At 39.4% G+C, this 22,565-nt stretch overlaps 1 protein-coding gene across 8 annotated transcripts in view; it reads right to left on the bottom strand.

Moving 5' to 3' along the window:
• Positions 1-833: 833 nt before the first annotated feature.
• LOC144930554 (uncharacterized) overlaps positions 834-22,565 on the bottom strand; it is a 157,960-nt gene continuing 136,228 nt past the window's right edge. For 4 of the 8 annotated variants that reach the window (XR_013635781.1, XR_013635779.1, XR_013635782.1 and 1 more), the window contains 5 exons: positions 21,134-21,154; positions 13,971-14,021; positions 6,875-6,943; positions 3,050-3,103; positions 834-1,429 (listed from right to left, as the gene is read on the bottom strand). Coding sequence is in view for 1 of the 8 variants with exons in the window: in XM_078852795.1 (XP_078708921.1) it covers positions 6,905-6,943; positions 13,971-14,021; positions 21,134-21,154 (111 nt within the window). In the remaining 7 variants the exon portion in view is untranslated. Of the gene's footprint in view, positions 1,430-3,049; positions 3,104-6,874; positions 6,944-13,970; positions 14,022-21,133; positions 21,319-22,565 lie in introns of all 8 variants that reach the window. The other 4 variants (XR_013635780.1, XR_013635784.1, XR_013635783.1 and 1 more) reach the window with 3 other exon arrangements.

The raw sequence follows: 22,565 nt of genomic DNA, 5'->3' as shown, positions 1-22,565 counted from the left end.
GACTGAAACTGCATTAGTAAATCTGTTGATGATGCCTATGAAGGAATAAAATTCAGCTCACCGCTCTCTCTTAGTTGTGTTGACTATGCAGGGTAACAGGAAGAAAAAGTAGTAAAAATGTGTTAGCTATTACGGTCAGCAGATAGAAACAGATCTGTTGAGTAAGAAAGTGCCATTTTTACATTGTTACTTTTGAGCCTAGAACTAATCTTAACTATTAATTGCCCTGTTGTTTGTAAAAATATGTACACAGAAAATTGATATGATATCATTAATACCAAAATCACTGACAATGCAGTACATCACTTTGTATATCAGCTGTTCCTTCAGTACACACTATTAGGTCCTTGTTAAGCATTTACATTACATGTGAATCAGACATAAGATCATGATTTAAATCATGCCTTTGAGCAGCATGTAGTTACATAATTATCCTTTTAATTGCTGATGTTAACCTGTTTGTGTAATAGCAGATATTTCATGTAGCTCATTATCACCTCTGTAAATTTTGCACACTTGCACTTGGGAGTATGTTCTTAGGAATAGCAAGAAAGATGAGTATTCAATCTCTTCAGTTAAAACTTTGGGAAGCCTAAAAAGGAGTGTCTACACTCTAGAATTTCAGTCCCCACACAAAATCTATCTCAAAAAGCTGCTACTACTATTATAATGTGCTAGAACTCAGCTAGGCACTCCAATGTCATGGTGATAAGTACATTATAAGTAGATCGATGGAGAGATAATGTCACCTTTCTGCCATGCAGTAGCAGATTTTGGAGCTTTGCAGAATGGCTCCCTCTTGAAGGAGAAATCAGTGACATAGAATCTGAGTGTATTCTTAGTTCAACTTGTTTTATTTACATAGATACACCAGTCCTAGAACACAGGTAGTCACAACAGTATGCAGGCAATCCCTTCTTTCAAGGATTGGTCCAACATCATTGCTCAGTTCCCAGGGAGCAACGGTGCTTCAAGGATTAACTCTAGTTAGAGAAATTCAGGCATTGTTGCTGCTTGCCAGAACTCCCCCAAGGAGACTACATCAGAAAACCATCAGCACCACAGCCTTTCTTCTTACACTAAAAACTTACTCACAAGAAACTCTCCCCCGCACCCAAGACATTATGTAACAGTGCCATTAAAACAGGAAAAGTCTCCACATTTTCATTTGCCTATTTTTCATTTTTTTAAAAAGTCACTTTTTATTGTAATAAATCAGGGATAATAAAAGTGATATTAAAATATGACATGCAGTCATCAAGGCTTATTGTAGGCATTGAATATTATCTGCCGTCTCCAGTCTTGTCTTCATGCTTCTTCCATGCTACCTCATTTGCTTGGAACAGTTCCCTACTGCACCCCGTCAGCCATCTTCTAGTCAAATTCCTCCTTATACTACATTTCTTCTGTGAAGTTCTTCATTGGTAATCTACCAAAGGAAGACATTTAAATTATTTTAAAATTCAATAACAAACAAAAAGTAAGGTGAAACAAGCTTTTTTCTCCATGAAAAATCTAGACATTTGAGGCCACAAGTTGATATTAAGCTGATCCCCTCTCCACACCCTGCAGGATCCCACAGGAAGTCAGGTGGCACTACAACCTTCTGTTCTTCCAGGTGATTTCTCCCTGCTAGATAAGAGGATCGGCTCGTGCAATCAGATATAATAAGCAACTCCCTGATCCAGCCTGGGTGAATCTGTCTCTCTCTAAATCTCTCTCTCTCCATTGTCATAGTTTCAGCAGTCTTCTGCATCATCATGAGAGATTTGTTTTGTATTTTGTTTTTAACTGTGAAAAAGGAGTAGTAATTACTTAAACACCAAAAAAAAAAAAAAAAAAATAGAAAAAGCTCATCCATCTCAATCCCAAAGTGAATTAAATGGGGGTTTGAAAGGTGCTTGGGACACAGGCAGAGTGGATAAATCACAAACCACCTCTGTCAAGACTTGAACCACTGGACTGTGTCAGTTAATAAATGCTGAATTGCCTTTGTCCCCACAATTTTTCCAGCAGAAGTAGATATCCAGAGATGCATGTGGTGAAATAGAGTGAAGCTCTGCAGGTATAGAATTATAACATTCTTCTGTGCTGTGCACTATAGTTGAACCATCTTTTCAATGACCTTCCACAGAAAAGGGAGGTAACTATTAAGATCATTAATGTTAAATTATTTTTTGTTATCAAGGGCTGGACCACAGCATGTTTAAGCACTGCTAACAACTAGCCCTCCCTAACATAGATACTAATCGTCCCCATCAGTTCAGGGCCTAGGAATTCCACCACCCGTGAAGGCCAGAGCAACGGCCCATCTCACAGAAGGTCAAGTGGACCTCTCTTATGGCAATTTGAAGTGTTGGTTATGTAAATAAATGAAACTCAGTCTGGGGAAATGGTGCATTCTCTTCCTCCTGCTTTGACACTCCTTCCATAGCATCAGAGAGACTACCCTGAAACCTTTGCAAATTGTTTATTTGCAAAACTGATTGAAAGCTCCTTGTATCACAAAACATTCCACTCTTCTTAACTGTGATGGAATCATGCTGGGTTAGTCAGATGGTCCACCACCTGGTATAGTCTGCTTGTGACTTTGTAGATAAGGTAGTTCGGTGAAGGAAAAGAATGACCTTTTCGTGTTCACTGCAGATAAGGCCTTGGTTTGGCAAACCATCTTTGATGCAATCCAAAGGCTTTAGCACTGGACCTCTCTCACTGATGCTCTTGTCCATTAGCCAGATTCGTTCCTAGCGTAAGAGTTGAACTTGCTTAGGCCAGGGAAGATCTGGTCCTCCTTCCTTCACACTGCATTTGTTTCAGCCTATTAGTAAATAATGGTAAATCTGGGAGAGTAATGCAGATGGAGGTGACAAATAGAGCCCATAGCATGAACATACACCACAAGTGGTTGTAATGCCACACCAGGCCTAGTACAATGATAGGACAGTATTAGTCTCCAGATTTCTAGAATCCAACAGGATTCATCATCCTTTGGGAATGGGGTGGGATGAGGAGGGTTGGAGGGGAGAGATGAGGCTGCACAGTAACTCACCCACTGCATTGATCGAATGGAAAAACCAACAACTCTGCTTGGAGGACCTTGATGCTGAAAAATAGGTCATTGTCAACAAGTTTTCCTATCATAGACACATGCTGAAATATTTAGCCTTTCCCTTGATTAACATCCCATGCACTTCCTCCCCATAATAACCTGTGTACTAGTAAAATAAATTTGGCCCACCCTATTCTTATTTTATTGAGCTTCTATAATAAGCAACTTCACGTACAGAAAGGAGAAACCTAGGGAAGAACATACATCTAATTTTGCTTCATAATGCTAATATAATTCTTATCTAAGGTCAGGTCTACACTACAGACCTATATTGGTGTAACAACGTTGCTTAGGGATGCGAAAAGTCCGCATTCCTGAGTGATTTGTTATACCGACCTAACCCCCTGTGTAGACAGTGCTGTGTCGACAGGAGAGCTTCTCCCATTGGCATAGCTACTGCCTCTTGGGGAGGTGGGATATGGGAGAAGCTCTCCTGTCTGTGTAGAAGCATCTTCACTTAAGTGCTACAGCAGTGCAGCTGCGCTGGTGCAGTATTTTAAGTGTAGATCTGCCCTAAGTTACAAATACGTTATCTCATCGTAAACCATGCTTTAGAGGGAAGTGGTTTTAGTCTGTTTTGATGAGTAAGGCTATATTAGTATAAAGGAACTAGATTATAGTCATTCTTTCACTAGATATGTCTAGAAAATACCAACTTTTTTCATGTTTCATGCTGTGTTTTCTCCCATTGTGGTAAGTGTAAGTCTCTTTATTAATCTGTGTTAGGCTGATGGAACTTTTCCATTCTCTGAGTGTTATTGTTGACACCCCTATTTTTAGATTGTTCTAAAGATGCTTCATGAGAGTGGCATTTTGATATCCTAACCTGAAATGCCTGAACAGGGTATGTGGACATATCAGTACAAAGTTCTTAAAGACGGTAGGCATCCAATAGTTCAAAGGAAGTCAAGGGGCTAAACAATGTCCTTACTCCCTGGGACCTCTGAACAACTTCCTTTGCTTGGAGGTTGTTGCAATTCTGAAGTTGTTTTAAGCACAGCTCTGTTCTCTGTCTTTCTTTCTGGTGGTGTCGTTTCCCTGGATTCACTCAGTGGCTCATGCCATGTCAAAGGCCACTGACCTTTTCACTCTGATGACAAAAAGACTGGAAACAGATTGTGCTCAGAGAATTGGTCAGTAGGAAAAAAAAGTGATGAAGGCTAATCTTCAAGTATTGACTTTAGAGTATTGTCTCTTTAACCAACTTCCCTTTAAAGTGTAGTAAAGAGACTCACTTTCATTAACTCTCAAGTCCTCTGGAACACAATAAACTTTCTACAGATCTTTCTTTTCTCAATTTAAAGATAATCCGTAGCTCTTGCAGGCTGTTCACTACTTTACACAGTTTCTCTTAGGGCATGCTTCACTAACAAGTTAAAATCCACTTATGCTGGTTTTCTGGGGAATTTACTTTAAAAAATCCAAACAACTGAGGAATGCATCAAATCCAAATACATTCTGAAGTATATCATCCAAGAAGGAAAGCCAAGGATATCTGAGACGGGACTAAAAAATATTAACCAATAAATTTAAGGGACCTTTAGGCCACCTGCCTCTCCTTCCCAACTATGCAGCTTCAGCAACACCTACAGTTTCCCACCAGGAATGGCAGGTTTCAGATGCTGTGGCACATAATCAATCTGAATTATTTGCGCACAACTTAGTTTTTGCTGAAAAACAGTGACAAATGCAAGGTAAATATGGGTAAATACTGCTTGGGACATTCATTTCTGCATTATTTCCTGGTGTTAGTTGAAAATCGTGTACATTATTCTAAATGGCAATACTCCATTGGTATAGCTGACAGTATTGTTAATTATTATTAATTATTATTATTTATTTTGTGCATTTTCATAGTGCCTAGGAGTCCTAGTCATTACCTAGGACCCTCTTGTGCTAGGTCCTGTACAAACACAGAACAAAAAGACAGTCTCTGCCTCAAAGAGGTTTCAATGTAAGTATAAGACAAGAGACAACAAATGGATACATACAGACAGACGGGAGAGTGCAAGGAAACCTACAGTACATCTACGCAGCAATTAAACACCCACAGCCGGCCCAGGTCAGCTGACTCAGGCTCACAGGGCTCAGGCTGCAGGGCTGTAAAATTGCTATGTAGGCGTTTGGGCTGGACCCAAGCTCTGGGACCCTGTGAGAGGGGAGAGTCCCAGAGCCTGGGCTTCAGTCTGAGCCTGAATGTCTACACAGCAATATTTAGTCCCACAGCCCAAGCACCATGAGCCTGAGTCAGCTGATCCTGGTGATGGCCGTGCTGTGTGTCTTTTATTCCAGTGTAGATGTACCCAATGAGACAAGATTGGTCAGCAGGAGAGGCATTGGTTTCAGCACACCAGCAGCCTAACCATTGTCAATATTTTTGTAGGCATCATGGCAAAGGAGAGTTTAAAGGAGGGTTTTCAAGGAGGATACATTGTTAGATTGCAGATGTTTATGCGGAGCTTCTCCCAAGCATGAGGGGTGGCATGGGAGAAAGCACGCATCCAGTATCCACGGGAGAAAAAAGTATTCGTGGATGCTGTGATATCATTTCCTATGAATGTTACTTTTGGTGGTAGTACTTCTGACATGATGCCCCTATGGCACATATCATTTCTTTGTCATCACATTCATTTTTTTCTAGGCAAGTGTGTAATATATTTACTGGCTAGTTTAATTCTTCTCTGGGTTTGAGTGGCAGGAGATGTGGGTTATTGGTACGACATTTTGTTGCTTAAAATAATAATGCCGGAAGTCAAATTTAACAGCATGCCTTCTGCTTTTTCTCATTAGGGGATAGTGGTGCTCTCTTCCATACATCACAAGTTCACACTGTTTGCATCTCTTTATATTTTTAGCTTTCCTCATCTAGGACCTGATCCAGAGCCCACTGAAGTCAGTAGGAATCATTGGATCAGGCCCGGAGTGCTTAACTGCTATGTGTAGTATACACAGGACATAGCTCTTACTCTCTTTCCCCAACCACCTGATACACAGTCGGACTTCAGGCAATCGGTAGAAAATAACTTTTGTGTTTCAGAATAGAGTGTCCAAACTGGGCAGTTATTCTGTAATAGCTACATTAGTCCAGAATAGTTTAGAACAACATGATCCTGGTGCAGGACTGGGCTTGTATGGACTATGATTATCCAAATAATCATAATAGCTATGCCTGTGAATTTCCCCTGTGTAGACAAGGCCTAAGTGATTTGCCCAAGGTCACACAGGAAGTCAGTGGTGGAGCAGGGAATTGGGACATACCTCATAGGGTGACATCAGAAGGGGCAGGTTTATTTTGGAGAGAAGCAAGAGAACAGTCTGATAATGTTAAGGCAAATTTTTCATGTGTGTCTTAATTGTGCCCACAGAAAATACGTCACCCTCTGAGAGCTAGACTGCACTGGCAATGCTCAAGCACTGCTGCGGCAGCGCTTCAATGTGTCTTGTGTGGTCGCGGCGCCAACACTGGGAGACAGCTAGAAAAACCACCTCTATGAGGGGAGCATGGCTCCCAGAGCTGGTGCACTGTTTACCCCGGCGCTTCATAGCGCTGAAACTTGCTGCGGTCAGGGAGGTGTTTTTTACCGCCCCTGAGCAAGAAAGTTGCAGCGCTGTAAATTGCCAGTGTGGACAAGCCCTTAGTGCACAAAATCCTCATTTCCACGCAGCAATCAGTAATCGCCTGTAGCAGCACACATCTGGGTGTGAAATTAACTGATTTTCATATGCAAATTACCAATTGTGTTTGAGTGCATGCACATTACTTACATTCACAATTTGATCATTTGAAACCATTATTCATTCGGTCCTGGGCACCTCGTTAAGATGGATGAGTAGCTGCTTCCCACGTATGTGTTGTTTGGAGAGGAAAGATAAAGTTAGAAGCTTGTCCCTTCCAAGCTATATCCACAACTTGTTTCACTGCAGATTTCAGCCTTGAATTATTTTGCCAGTGTGACGGCAACCCCCCCTTTGGGAACTGCAAGCTGATATGCCTAGACTACCTCTAAGCCCATTTTCCCTGGTAGCTTGGGACTTCAGTGCCCTGCCTGGTTTGAGCCAGACATGCTAGCCTGTTACAAACCCAGACCCATGTCTGAATTATGTCTCCCAAAAGCTGCAGGCTTAACTGAAAACAGTTTAAGAAGTGTTCCTGTCTCCAACATTCAGATGCCCAACTCCCAATGGGGTCTAAACCCCAAATAAATCCATTTTACTCTGTATAAATCTTATACAGGATAAATTCATAAATTGTCTGCCTTCTATAACACTGATAGAGAGATATGCACAGCTGTTTGTCCTCCCCACCCCCCCACCCCCAGGTATTAATACATACTCTGGGTTAATTAATAAGTAAAAAGTGATTTTATTAAATACAAAAAGTAGGATTTAAGTGGTTCCAGGTGATAACAGACAGAACAAAGTGAATTACCAAGCAAATAAAATAAAGCATGCAAATCTAAACCTAATACAGTAAGCAGCGGAATACAGATAAAATCTCACCCTCAGAGATGTTCCAATACGCCTCTTTTACAGACTAGCCTCCTTCTAGTCCAGGTCCAGCAATCACTCACACCCCCATGGTTACTGTCCATTGTTCCAGTTTCTTTTAGATAGCCTCTCCACCCCCAAAGGATATCTCTTGAGCCAGCTGAAGACCAAATGGAGGGGTCTCCCAGGAGTTTAAATAGACTTTATCTTGTGGGTTGACACCCCTCCCACCCCCTGTGTAGAATCCCAGCTACAAGATGGAGTTTTGGAGTCACAAGGGCAAGTCACATGTCCACGCATGACTCAGAACTTACAGGTAGCAGCCATTGTTCACATGCTACCTTGAACATCCTCAGGTAGACTTCTTACATGGATTGGAGCCTTCCAAGATCAATTGTCCATTAAGTGTTTCTGGACTGGGCACTTAACTTGCAAATTCCTTTCTAAAGAAGCTGCCCAAATGCCTTACTAAGGCTACTTAAAATCAAACAAGTACACAGTCAATAGTCATAACTTCAAATGCAAAATGATACATGCATACAAATAGGATGAATATATTCAATAGATCATAACCTTTGCAGAGATATGTTACATGGCATATGTAGCATAAAACATATTCCAGTTATGTCATATTTGCATTCATAAGCATATTTCCATAAAGCATTATGGGGTGCAATGTCACAGCCAGTTTGGTGCACTTATGCAATCCCCTATTGATAAATATCACAGGGGTGGCAGTAGGGAAGCAGAAATGCATATAGGACCCAAGTCACCTCGCATTGACCATTGAAGGTAGTGGAAGTTTTTCCATTGACATCACTAGGGGTTGGATTTCACCCTCACTCTTTATTTCCAGTGTCTTGCAAGCACACATTCTGTACCTGTCTCCTAGAAAAATATTTCTGACTCCTGAAATTTGTGTGTGGGTTCCTTCCATAGACAACCCAACAAAAGAGCATGAGAAGCAAACTAGTGAAACAGCTTCTCTGGATTCACAAAAACTACAAGCATGAAAATTCTACCATCTTAGCTGATTCATGCAAAGAAAAAAATGTTTCACCAAAGTTTTCTACAAAGCTGAAGAAATAATAATGAAATGTAAACCAGGACTGTTTCTTTCTACAACAAAACTTTAATAACATTCATTTCTCTTCCAATATTCACATTAATTTCCCCTTTAGACAACATTTACTATTCAAGATCTTTAGACACACCGACAAAATATATCCAAACAATTATCATTGTGAGTGTTGTGTTAACAATTCCGGCAAATCTATCAAAACTGGGAGCAGAGAAAAGGTATTAATTAATGGGAGATATTACTGTATAGGAAAAGTTGTGAGAGTATTCAATGAGCTGTCAAAACAGGAGATGAAAGCTATGGAGGTGGTGTTCATATTTCTGACAAAAGCCTTTCTAAAAATTTGCTTTTTTATTTTTAAGTAAATGCAACAAAACATGCCACCTACTAATCATTTAACAAATGCGGATAACTCTTTGTGGCAAGCAAATCAAGTTTATTTTAGTGTGGAAAGAATGTATAAAGGCTGTATGAAGCAGGCTATAAAAAGAATTAAAAATTTAATGGAAAATTGATGAGTAAATTAAATGCAGCAAGAAAATGTAAACTATCGCGTTAGTCAATATTAACACCACCATTGAGCCAGAATCGAGGGTGTATAATAGGTGAAATGGTTTATGTCAAATATGAACCATGGCTATATTGAATGTAAACAAAACACAAACTATTTTACAAACCTATAGGTTTCCAAGCTTTCTTTTAAAAGAATACTAACACTGCTTCGGACCAAGTTCATCTTCCATTAAACTCAATGGAATTTTTTCTGTTGACTTCAGTAAGATTTGGATTGAACCAATTAAAAAAAAATCAGAAAGTTTTACCCAACTGTGACTTCTAACAAGATCTCAGATTTTCCCGAACTCAGCTACTTAGTTACAGAAATTACTTAGTGGATATATTCCAGAGTATTGTGAGGCAATTTCAAATAAAAGAGGCAGGAGAGCAGAGGAGACTTGTTTTTTCAAAACCTGTTCACTCAAGAATGAACCCTATTATGTACTGAGTTCGTAGATTCAGGGTCAGATTCTTCTTTCACACTCCTGTAAATCCATAGTAGCTCTTTTGACTTTAATGAAGTTATACTGGTGTAAAACTAATGCAAGCAAGAAAAGAGTAATCTACATATAATATCTACGTTTCTATATATATAGGCTGCAGTTATATTTCTCTCTAGTTTGCCTTGAGAGGTAGCCTGCTAACCACTGTGCAGTGCTCAGGTTTTAACAGCTGGTGTGCAGGCTTTATAATCTAGATGATATGAGATAGTATCTACACTTTATTATGTGCTGTATTGGACAGAAGACTGAAGTCTGATTTCAGTCAGATAACTGTATTTTGTTCCCTGCTTGTAGGCTTTGATTGATAAACTTAAGCAGGTACAACAAACAGCAAATGAGATCAGATATCTCATGTTCCAATACATTCACAGTCAGTTGTGCATTTCTAAGGGCTTTGCATGCTGGTAAACTGTCATTTGGTTGCAGCAGTTTACAAGTGACTCAGACAAAGACAACTACACCCTGAAGGCTGTCAGTTTCTACATCACTGGTCCCTAAAACATACATTTCAGTCTATAAAATAAATCTTCAGAGAGCAACAGAGGGCCATGCCAGGGTTTCACAAAATGCAATATGGTAAGTAAAAAAGCTGCCCAGAGTCTGAACTTCATGTGCAGCTGAAATCCTAACAAATAAAAGATAGCCATCTAAACTGAAACAAAACAACTCACTTCAGAAATATAAAGGAAAGCATTTAAAACTTCATTCAAATTCTTTATTTTAAAGCCTGATTCTCATTTACACTAAGACTCCTTTCCACCACTAGAACGGGCAGAGGCCCTTATTTGTACACATTTTAAGGCTCTTTTATACTGTCACAGTGGTGTAAAGGGGCCTTACTGTAAATAAGCATTAGACACAGGATGAATTTATTAGTGAAATCAAAATGCTGATAGCATTGGCTAGCATTAGGGTCATGCTTTGCTCACTTATACAGAGTGTTCAATTATCTACTGGTTGTATCAAATATACAGCTAGTAAACAGCTACATCTGTGTAAAGTTGGACACCACCCACTCTGTACTCTTGAAATGATTTTTCTCTTGTATAGATGTAGTTGCACCTGTGCTGGCTGGCTCTGTGAGCTGATTTGTAAATTCCAAAAGGGGTATAGTATGCAAAAATTGACATAGGGCATATTCTCTGGCTGGTTGTTAGGTAAAATTGGTTTAAGTGGCTGCATAAACTAAATCATCTATGAGGCTGCTCTAATCTGAAGTGCAACACTGAAATACAAAGATCTCACTTAGTAATGACATCTAACAATGCCAGTCTTTGTGCCCATACCTTTAAGATGAGAAATGCAACTCCCTTTACTGCCACTGCTGTGCAAAATTAGTCCATAGCATGTAGACTACGGAAATCTGTATTTTTATATGCACATGTTCATGGACAACTAGAGAGCATCCTTCATCCCAGAAAATAAACTGGCACATAGGTATTAATAAATACTAAATTAATACATAAAAGAAAGGTCAGAGGTGAGAATATCATTTAGTTCACAGGGTTTCACAAGCAAATTTTTTTCCAAAGTAATTTTAAGGATTAACCTCAAGAGTCCAATACACCAACATCTCTTATTAACCTAAAGTTCTATTCCACTTGACTTCAAGCTGCTTTGGTTTTGGGTCCCAACTGAGTTTCTTTCAAGAAGGAATGTTACATTTGGCCTCCTGTACATTTAAGGAGATAGTACCTCCCTCAGTATGTGGATCCAGAGGCTAAAACCCTCTGCTTATTATTTTTTGTTTTAATATTCCACAGTAAGGAAAGGAAAGTCCACCCCTTCCATGATGAGGCAGAACATCCTACAAAATTCCCATCAGGAAGTAATCTGATTTAAAATCATTTTTATTTTGAAAAAAGAACGAGGAGTACTTGTGGCACCTTAGAGACTAACAAATGGAATTTTAGGGTCACATTCACCTCAGCCTAGAGTGAATTTACATTGTCAGAGTAGGTGACTTAATATTTTTATCGTCTTTAAGAAAAAAGTAAAAAGAATGGCCCATGCAAACCAAAGGAGCATGTGTGCCTTTATGGTTTGGGGAGTGGCAGCTTAGGAGTAATTGGGAAGGAAGGTTGGCATAACATATATGGGTTATAATGTCAGGGAGCAACAGGCAAGAAATGACAGCATATTTCTCTGCTAGGAGCAATGCTGGAAGCAAAGAGAAGTTTCTCTGATAACCCCCATCCTTGTACTTTGTGTCTGTTTGGTTCCTCTTATTTCTCCCTCACCCCAACAGAAAAAAGGACTTTAAGAAAAGTGTTCTTGTGAATGTGTGTTTGTGATCGTGTATAGATAGATTAGATATCTGTGCCAGTGTGTTTCTTTTATAAATGGTTACAGAAGTGTGTCCCCATGCAATGTGGCCAAAGGATTGTGATGACAATTCCTCGATATTGGGGAGCCTTAGTGTAGTGCTTTTCTTTCAGATCATTTGTTTAAGGTTGTTTATTGACTGCACAGGGATTTGCTCCACTAGAATAGTGAGTCCTGCTTTCCACTTGTTTCCTCAATATTGGTGCTTTAAACACAACTTGGTGCTTTAAACAACCAAACAATGGCTATTCATCTGTTCCATCCCTTCTGCAGTAGTGATTCATAAGGGTATTGTAAGGCCTGAACTGCTCATCATGATGCTGGTCCATAGGAAATTTTGAGAGTAGCATGGGGGTAAAATAGATCTCAAGTGGCCGCATATGAACATAAGCATAAGTAGTTCCTAAGACAAATGCTGAACAAATCTGCAACAGAAAAATTCTTCTCTGAAAAAACTCTTACTCCTATGTAAAGTCACTGTAAAGCTCCCTCTACTTTGAGCTAGTGCAATATTAAAGTATTAACTTGCATAATAACACTACCTTATTTTTTGACAACCAGTGGTTGGGTGTTTTGCAGCTGGGACTCCAATTTAACAGCTGATAATTTTCTCTGCTGTTTTGCCGCCTTCCCTGTCTTGCATGTCTTCCACCAACACATATGCTTTGTGACTTTCACACTCAATCCCTGCAAGCATTTTCCATGAGGCCAATCTTCCTTAATACACAAGGGCAAACAGACTTCCAGAAAACCTCACCTGCTTTTCAGGAATAATGTTTGACTTCATAGTAGCTCAATATTTTTGTCTCATCTCATTAGGTACTCTCAGTTTCTATACATTTCTTACCTGCATCAGCAGGAAACATACATTTCCCCTTTTCACAACATCCATTTGGAAGCAGAACATCTGCATAAACTAAAGAGGTATTAATCATTATTACTATTACATCTTAACAGGACTCGAGGTGAAATCCCAGCCCCCTTGAAGTCAATGGCAAAACTCCCGTAGACTTCAATGGGGCCAGGATTTTGCCTTTGGTGTATAGCTGGGAACCAAAATATAGATAGTGGTCATATTTAGGGACACCTTAACAATAAGAGTAGAGTAGAGAAGGGTCCCTCCAGCCAACTATTATTGACTGCCATGAAGGCTTAACCTTCTTCCTTTTCCTAAGCTTTCCTCCTCTTTACCTACGCAATTGGTGAGCTGGGCTGTAGATAATTAGTTTTGATATCATTGACTCCCAATTTGGTGCAACATTAATGGCTGTTGTCATTGCTCTTTTCTTTTCCTTTCTCAAGGGATATATTTCCCAGTGGTGGCAATTCCAATTGCTTCTGTGGATGCTCTCAGCACTGTTGCCTTTGTACCAGCTTCGTTCCTAAGAGGCACTTAGCAGAATGTATTCATCACATGTTTTTCAACCATTGATGTGCTCTTCATGCACCTACTTTCACTTTCCTCCCTTAAGCCTAGTAGTGATGTTTGTTGTATTTCAAATGCTTGTGTGGATGGATGGACTCCCTAGAAAGATGTATGTTGTATTTTAAGTGTCCCATAGCAAAGCTTTGGTATATCAATTGTCAGGCACAGTCTGCTGCAGCTTCTGGCTCAAATCCTTAGCAAGTTCTAGCACAAAGAAGCATCCAAATAGCAAATGTAGATTCTATTTCATGATAAAACCCTTATATCTACTTCTACTGGTTTTAAAAGAAGAAAAAAAAAACAATTGAAATCTTGCAATCTTGCATTGCTTGAAAATCAAAGCGAATAATATTAGATATCAATTCAGATGCAATTAGAAATGTGGAATCACACAGTTTGAGTAATCACAGTATTAATTAGCACAACTCAACGTATCAAAAATCAAAAAGTGATGCTGCAGTCAACCACAGTTTACTTACATACCTTTAAACGGTGAATGAACATGTTTACTTGCAATGGCATTTGCTCGGGTTTCTGAAAGGGGGAAAGAGATGGGTCTTTAGCTACTGCAAAATCAAGCCTTTCACAATATAATGGCCCTATTTTAGTTAACAAGTTGTCAGTCTTTAATGACTAGAGGTGTAGCAGCTGGTTTTGATGTAATTTCTTTTGAGACCACTAGATTACAAGCAGTTTATTGCATTCTTCTCTCAAGACTGCTCCCTGGATACAGCCTAATGTCAAGGGGTCAAAGGTCTAAAGCCAGAAGCTAAAGGATTTGTCATCATTTAACAGGTCACTTGTTGCTATGTACTATGCAAACTGGACGGTTCCTTGGAGCTTATCAGAATGGTATGATACATTTTGTATTTTCAAATCTCCACTGGGAAAAGTGGGCATGATCCAATTCTGAAAGCAAAGTTCTTACAAGCAATAATCAGAGTGTGTCTGTCTGTGTGTCAGTGACAAAAGCACACAGTGAATTTAATTATTACAGATTAACACCTTACCCACATAAGGCACTGTACAGCACTATGTTTTTGGGCAAAAATCTCAGTGACCTCAATGGAGATGTTAACAGACCTCATATAAGCACATAGGGCCAGATCCTCAGCTGGTGTATATCCTGGCAGCTCCAGGCTAAATTCGGCTCTGTTATACCAGTGTAACTGAAGTAACTCCTTTGATCTGAGTGTTTCCATTGCTCTCAGTTACACTGGAGTAACTCCATTGCAATCACTGAAGTTCCTCAAATTTCACATGGGCACAACTGAAAGCAATTGAAGTACTGAAGTCAATGGGAATTACTGTGATTTTATATTGATATAAGTAAGAGCAGAATTTGCCCTACAGGATCTGCAGTAAGCAGCCTGTGAGTTATTGTCTGTAAATTATGCATTAATATAGGAGAATTGCTTTTGAAGGTTCTGAAGAAACATCTGTAAATCTAAAAATATGGGAAACAGAGAAATTGGATTAGATGATCCACTGAGGACACTACAGATCATATAGGTCTATTGTTTATGCAATCTCGCTGCTTTATAGTACTTCAGTCAATGAGAGTCTGAGATTCCAGCAGATAAGTGGTATTGCTATCCATAGAGTTTATTTTTACAAGAAGAGCCCTGCTTTTGAAAATTAGGGTTGGCAAACAAAAGGGCAGAAGAGACTCATTTTCTTAATAGTTTTACTGACAAATTATATACTTCAGGTTTTGGAGGAAGCATTCTGCCTCCACTCTAGTTCCTTACGACTGTCACTCTCTGGCTGTACAGGAAGGAGAGAGTCACCTTTTATCGTGGGAATGCATATAGATTCCAGTTCTAAGTATTATATGCATACTAAGCTGGAAATTGACATTCAGATACCTTCCAAAGATAAAGAGTGAATAGATCAGAGAATGTTGCTTGCTCCCTTTGCTCCTTCACAATATTGCCGTCCTGGACTTTACATGACAACCATATTTTGAATAAGGTCAGACATTTCCTACAAGATCATACTCTTCCAAGGAATTTAACAAAGGTAAGAAAATATTGCAGTATTTTATAAAGGAAGATTTGAGAGTGCAGTCTGCCATGAGACATTACGTGACAGGCTTCTCCGGCATAAACTCTCTCAGCATTAAATTGTTTAGACTTTCAGATTTAAATAAACTGCTTTGGCCAGAGCTTCTTTCGACTGGTCATGCCCCTTATGACAGGAGCTGAGGGTGGGGTGAAGGAATATACCCAAGGAACAGTCTATGCAGGAGAAACACTTTGGAGGTTGGGTTCACCAGGCTTAAGTTTGGTTTGCACCAGCAACAATGCAAAGTAACTGGAGCACAGCCCAGAACTGGTCCCTCTATTTTTCTCTGTGATGATGTCTCTTTTTGTTCTCATTTTTAAATTTAAAATTTTAAAGTTTTATGGCCAAAATATATATATCTCTTTGAAACAGGGACTGTCTCTTACTATATATTTGTAAGAATATAGAGCTCAGATTCTGATTGGGGCTCCGGGTACTGCAGTAATCTGACTCGGTCATCAGCAGGGATTAAACCTATGGGCTTCTGTCTCCAAAGTATAGGCTTCTACTACTTGAATTTGAAGACTAAGGGCTAGATCTGCCAAAGAACTTAGGTGCCTAACTGTCTCTTTAGGTGGCTAAATCCCAGAATCAGGTCACACTTGAATTCACAACACACTCCCCTCCTCCCACCCCACCCCCAGCTGCTAAATCCTTGCAGATGTCTATATTTTTGCTGTAAAAGTTGCCTAGGCACCTATGTTTCTGTCTCTGAGCATACACACTGCAGACCCATGCCAGGCATTCAAACACCTTAGCCCCAGAATGATGCATAAACCAGGTGGTCTTCCTCCTAAATCACCTGCAGGGCCTGCTCCAGTAAGCATGCTCAGACATCAGGCCTCTACAAGTAAGGTTACACAAGAGTGGCTAGACCACTCACCTAGCACGAGTGACCCCTGCTTCACATCCCCCCTCCACGTGAGGGGAAAAAGGGGATTTGAACTGGAATCTGGCAGTGTGTGCTCTGCCTACTGGGCTATGAGATATTCTGGTGTACGGCTCCCCCAATATCACCTGTTGAAGCTGTTCCACTGTGGGTAAATAATGAAGGAACCACTGGGCCAGAGAGCACATTGGAAACAGACATGAGCATGACTCTGTAGCCTAGTGGTCAGAGCACTCACCTGGGGGACCCAGGATTACAGCTCACCTGAGCCAATATATATATACATATTGGTAATAATGCACAGAGGAATAGCTTCAACAGGAGGTACTGAGGGAACACCACCTCAGAAATACCCGATAGGCCAGAGATTAGAGCACTCATCTGAGAGGTGGCAGCTTCCCCTTCAAATCTCTGTTCTCCCTCAGCTAGAGTGGGGACTTGAATGGGGGATCTCCCATATCCCAGGTGAGTACCCTAACCACTCGACTAAAAGTTATAAGGGGGGCACCACCACCATAATCCCCCTCCCCATTGCTAATACGACCTAGGCACCCAGCACCAAGAGAGGGTTTGCAGCTAAGAATCCCAAGCAGGGGGAGGCACCTCACTGCAGCTTGGTCTTGGCACCTATCTCTGAGAGGGGCAAGGCTTAGCAAGGCTTAGCCCTTGGCGTGGCATCTCCTGTTGGCTATTTTAGACAAGGAGCTGCCTAGCATGCTGGCTTTTGTGAATCCCATTCTGAGGCACCTGTCTCTCCCCATTCATTGCATAGGGAGCATAGGCACTGAACTCAGGCTTTGAGAATCCCAGTGATTTTCTAAGTGCCTAAAGTTAGATGTGATGATGCTGAATGTCATCATGTCTAAGCTTCTTTGTGACTCTAGCCCTAAATCCATTAGGTGAGGGCAGCAGCAGGACTATCCTCCGTAGATCAATCAGATAAAGGCGGGACACACATACACTTGGCCAGTGTGTTACACAAGTAAATAGTAAATAATAATGCCTTCCAGATAGGGAAAATATGCTGCAACATTCTGGACTATTTGGAATAGTTCAGTGAGTTGCAACAGTAAAAGAAGACAAATTCTAGAATGTGGAATCAGTCTGTTTGCTTTAACCATTAGAATGTGTATCAGCATTTTATCTGTGCAGAAGGCAATGATTTGCTGCTTTCTGTCCGAACACACTAATGCTGATGTTCAGATTACCTTTCGAAGTACTCTGAATTTAGAAAAAATTGTCCTATCACATGTTGTATGTGTAGGTTAATAAACCCAGGGACAGCTTTATACATTTTCCCTCCACATTTGGGAGAGCTATATTAAACACATTATCCAGAGAATTTGTTATTGGCAATGTTACAGGGAGTGCTGATGGTCCGAGAGTAATAGTGTGCAGCAGATTCCCCCTCCCCCTACACGTTCTTTTTAGCTGTAACTAGGTCAAACAAGAGCAGTGCAAGTTGCCAGTCCATACACTAGAAGTTGTAGTTCCCATGTGATGTCTCCATAAATTTCTAAACCACACATACTTCAGAAAAAGAAATAAAGCTCATATTATTTTGTTACAGCCATGATTTTCATGTCCTTCTATATGAGTGTGTGTCAGCATTTCCATTAGAAAGCCTGCTTTTGAGAGGTTTGTATAACTCATCTATAAAAATTTGCTTTCTGCTGAATCTCAGCTCAAACCAACCAATACCGTATATATACAAATGTTCTACATCTTTCTAAAGTAACAGTCCAATGAGTACATTTTATAATAGTGCTGCTGCAATGTCTAGGATGTAGACTATTATAGTATGTTTCAATGGAGGGGAGTTGTTTTGGCCTTATTTTAGTTAGGAATGCAAATATATGTGTATGTGTGTGTTTATTATTGTAAGATGCTTTGGGTCATCTGTAAATCAAAAGCTTTTGATTTTAGGAAGTGAAAAATTGGGCAAGTGAAGATGAGCTGTATTACAGACCACTTTTTTCTGGCAATTTGAAAATGAAACTATACCTAATATCAAAGTCGAAAAGACAATATTACTGCTTGTGCTCACAACATGTCTCTTGATAAATTAATACACAGCCAGATCCTCAGCTGGTGTAAACTGAAGTAGGTGGAACAATGCTGATTTGTACCAGGTGAAGATCAGGCTTTTTTTAAACCATGCAAAGTGCTTGGAGCTTACTAGCATAGTTACCACTAGACTTAAAGCTTTTCTTAACACCTGGCTACATAATAAATTATTTCTTTTTTTAAAATGTTATCTTTTATATTTTACTCTCAGAGCAATTTATATATTAATTCATCTAAAGGTTTTTTTTTACCAGTAGGTTTACCCTTATAAAACAAGTATAATCCAAACAAAAAAATAACATTTGGATTTTAGTGCAAACTAAACCAAAAACCAAACAACTCAACATAGGAAATTCAAGAATATCTCATTCATGCCAGGCAGCCTCTTTGCATTTATGGCATGAATAAAGATAGACTATCTGTGACTGTGAGCCATGTTACGTAGAATTTTGTCTTTTTTTTTTTTTACTTATTTCATAGTCACACAATGGTGCATTTCTTAAATCCACTCTTTTTTCTGAAGATGAAAATGATCATATTTTACTAGCTACACTGTCCCAGTTTACTCCAATGCATCTTGCACACTCACACTGCTGCTTGAGCTGAATCACAAAGAACTTCCTAATTTTTCTCTTTCCTTCGCAAATAATTGTGTACAGAACTAGCCTTCCCCAAATATGTAAAAATCTGCTTAATTACAGACTCATGATTCAAAGGATGTAGTCATACACTTTAGGATAATATCCTTTGTTTCCTCCACAGACAAGATCCATTACTTGGACATTCAGAATTCACCTGAAGAACAAGCAAGAAGAGTAACCACGATGAGACTTAAGCTCCTGATTAAATTTAACTATGTCCTTAAGTGCTTTGAGGCATCAAAGCCTGATTGTTCAGTACCACGCAGAATAGAGCTCTAAGGGTCTGACTCAGCAAAGCACTTAAATACGTGCTTAACTTTAAACTTTGAACAGGAATAGATTTAAGCACATTTAAAATGTAAACATATAAATTAGAGCCTAAGAATATTCAGTTTATCTTTGAAATGGGAATTCTTCCAAGAGACCTTTATGGTAGGTCTAAACTAAAACATACTCATCTGCTCATTAAACTCCTTTCATGGAGGTAATACTACCTGAATACACAGTATTATCTAGTTGCTCAAATTTATTTAGAAGTTTCAAACATGTATGGTGAATTAATCAGCTGCACTCATCTTGCAAAAATCAAGCTCTCAGAGGTCTATATTTCTCCCATATCTTGGTGATGCCAAACAGTGGTGCTGTGGGATATGTGATAGCAAAGAAAATGCAACACTAGAAGGTGGCAGTGGCAGGCATGGCACTGGCTGGCATCAGATGTAAAACAGCAAATCCAGACATACCCTTTCTTATGATCAAATATAACAATGCATGCACATGTAGGCATGAAAATACCAAATGCCAGTTTTTTAGGGTTCTTACAAATCTGAAATATATTTTGCAGAGAGGAACAATGTGGGACCGAGAGATGTCTTCGTTTATTTCTGGCTTACACAAAAGCTCTTTCTAACTAAAACAAAGAAGGAGCTGCCACTTAACAAAGTGAAGTCGTCTGGATTTGAAAGGGAGCCCACTTCCCATTTTGGGAAATACTGCAACATGTCAGTAGGACAGTCTGTTACCTGTAAAATTTGAATTGGGAGCCGAGAGTACTGTACCTCCCCTGGTTTTTTGAAGATACCTGCCATTTGGCACACTCTGATTCATTCTAAATTGCTTCTGAGAAGTATTTTTATGAGCTCTAAGGGTGATCCATCTCTGACATTGGGGATTTAGCTGCACACTTAGAGGAGGTGAACTAAATTTTCCCTTCAATTTGTTGGGAGAATTTTGATGAAAAGCTACTAAAAGCCCATAAGATTTCCCTCCAGTACATCTCTGCTGAGGGGGCTGAATTTGTTATCCGGAATTTCCCATTAATACTGTATGGTCTGCTAGTAACTGGTGGAAGGGAATTAAAGCAAATTACAACTGAATCCTAAGGGCCCAGCCAAATGGGATCTTTTCTTTCAAAGTATCCTCTTCCATATTCCACCTCTGGTCATGGTATCTGAAGTTAGTATTGTGCAGCTAAAAATTCCAGATCCTCCATTTTTTTATTCATTTTTTTAGGAGTCAGAGAGCACATTAAGAAAACTCCTCACATTTTTTCTTTCCTTTTCTGCATCAGACTTTGTCATATTTCATTAAATCTTATGATCACAGTCTCTGGGGGAAGAGGACAAAACGAAACCCAGATATAGAGACAAAACCATTTTGGATCTGCAGTTCCAGAATGTGTAGAGTGCTGGGAATTTGTGAAAATGTTAATGAGCTGGAAGTTAAACCTCTGCTGAGTTAAAAAAGAAGAACATCTGCATTTGAGGAGATAAGTTGCTGATGCAAGCAAAAGAATTAATATTGTGGCTGCATAAAAAGCAGCTTTTAGCCATTTACTGAGGCTGTTTACATTTGGACAGAGATGTTTAAACCTTTAAAGTTTCTTGAATAACATAAAAAATTGAGGGAGATCTTATATTTCTATATATTGAGCACAGGGTACATATCAAAAAGGCATGCAAAATAATTAAAATAATACTTACTACATAATTATATTCCAACGTCTGAAAGATGAGCCAAAGTTGAGTGAATTATTATTTGTCCCTGAACATTCACCCATGTTTGTTCAAACTGGTTAAATTTCCCCCCTAGGAAATGTTCCTTTATAGGGCCGGATCCAGCATCCATTGAAGACAATCCATTGACTTCAATGAGTGTTAAATCAGGTCTGTAATGAGGAATAATCGAGAGAAGATGCTCAGATTACACAATGACAAGTACCTAGGTCCATAGAAAAGGCAAAATATCCTAACAAATACGATTTGTAATGTTGATGAAGGACACAGCACTACAACAATGTTGTATTTAAAGGACCATTGCCGTTTCCAAACAACTTACTTTTGGTATTTTGAAGTAATTATTTAAACATTTTTGGCAAGTAAATGGCATTTTCTCATGCACGGTACCATTTTCTATCAAAACCTTAACTGAAATAATTCTAGACACACTGTCATGGAAAAGAAACTACTGACTCAAGAGATGATAATATAATTGAATTGTATGTCTTTTACACTTGCACATTGCTTTTATCTGGTACTAAGGAAAATAATGAAACCCAAATCAAAGTGAGTTACATCCTGCATGTACACATCCTGTATTGAAAAGAAGGGTTTCAGGGGGACTTACAGAAGTGAAGAAGTTTAGAATTAAAGCTGAAAAGTGATATGTTCTGCAATACCTAGATAAAACTGGGTGTAGGTTTAACCACCTGAGTAAGATGCCTAACTATTGGACATATGCCACATTTCTGTCTTAATATTAAATTTCCTCGGTTTTGTAGGCTTAAGTACTTTAATGTGGTTTTTGTAGTGTCTTACTTTAAAACAAGAAGCTATGGATTGACTAGTTTGATTTGGAGATTTGTAAAAGCATGCCCCTTTATGATTAAGACAGGTATATGAGTTAAGTGATCCAGCATTTAAATTGATGGGATCGACCTTTATGTGTTTTTTTGTCCTAAGAGAAGTAATGATAGCAGTAGAATAAAGACACATAAAACTGCCTTGCTGGAGGAAGCTGGGCCTCCTATTACCTCTGTCAATTAAAGTCAATACAGGCTGTGTATCCACCTACTGGCAGGTTTAATCAGTGTCCATCATGTCCAGAGAAAATAGCCTCAGAGATGGAGCAAGAAACTAGACCACTGTCAGCACCCTTTGTCCCTTCCATATGGATAGGACATGATTCCACAGGATTAGCCAACAATTATATGCTCTGAACTGATCAATTCAGTCAATTTACTGTGCAAAGTAAATTGATCCTTCAGAACAAAGGGTTCTGTCAGCAGGGAGGTACCTGAGAAAGCAGCATGCCTGTGTAAACAGTTCTGTCCTTGTCCCAGTGTGGAGTGGCCCAGCGCCATATGGTGCCACTATGAACTTATTAACTGACGGATTAACTCATCTCAGCATTTGG

The sequence above is a fragment of the Lepidochelys kempii genome, chromosome 5, assembly GCF_965140285.1.
Source record: "Lepidochelys kempii isolate rLepKem1 chromosome 5, rLepKem1.hap1, whole genome shotgun sequence".
NCBI lineage: Eukaryota > Metazoa > Chordata > Testudines > Cheloniidae > Lepidochelys > Lepidochelys kempii.
The sequence above is the reverse complement of the archived record's forward strand: the minus strand, read 5'-3'. Positions and strand labels throughout refer to the sequence as shown.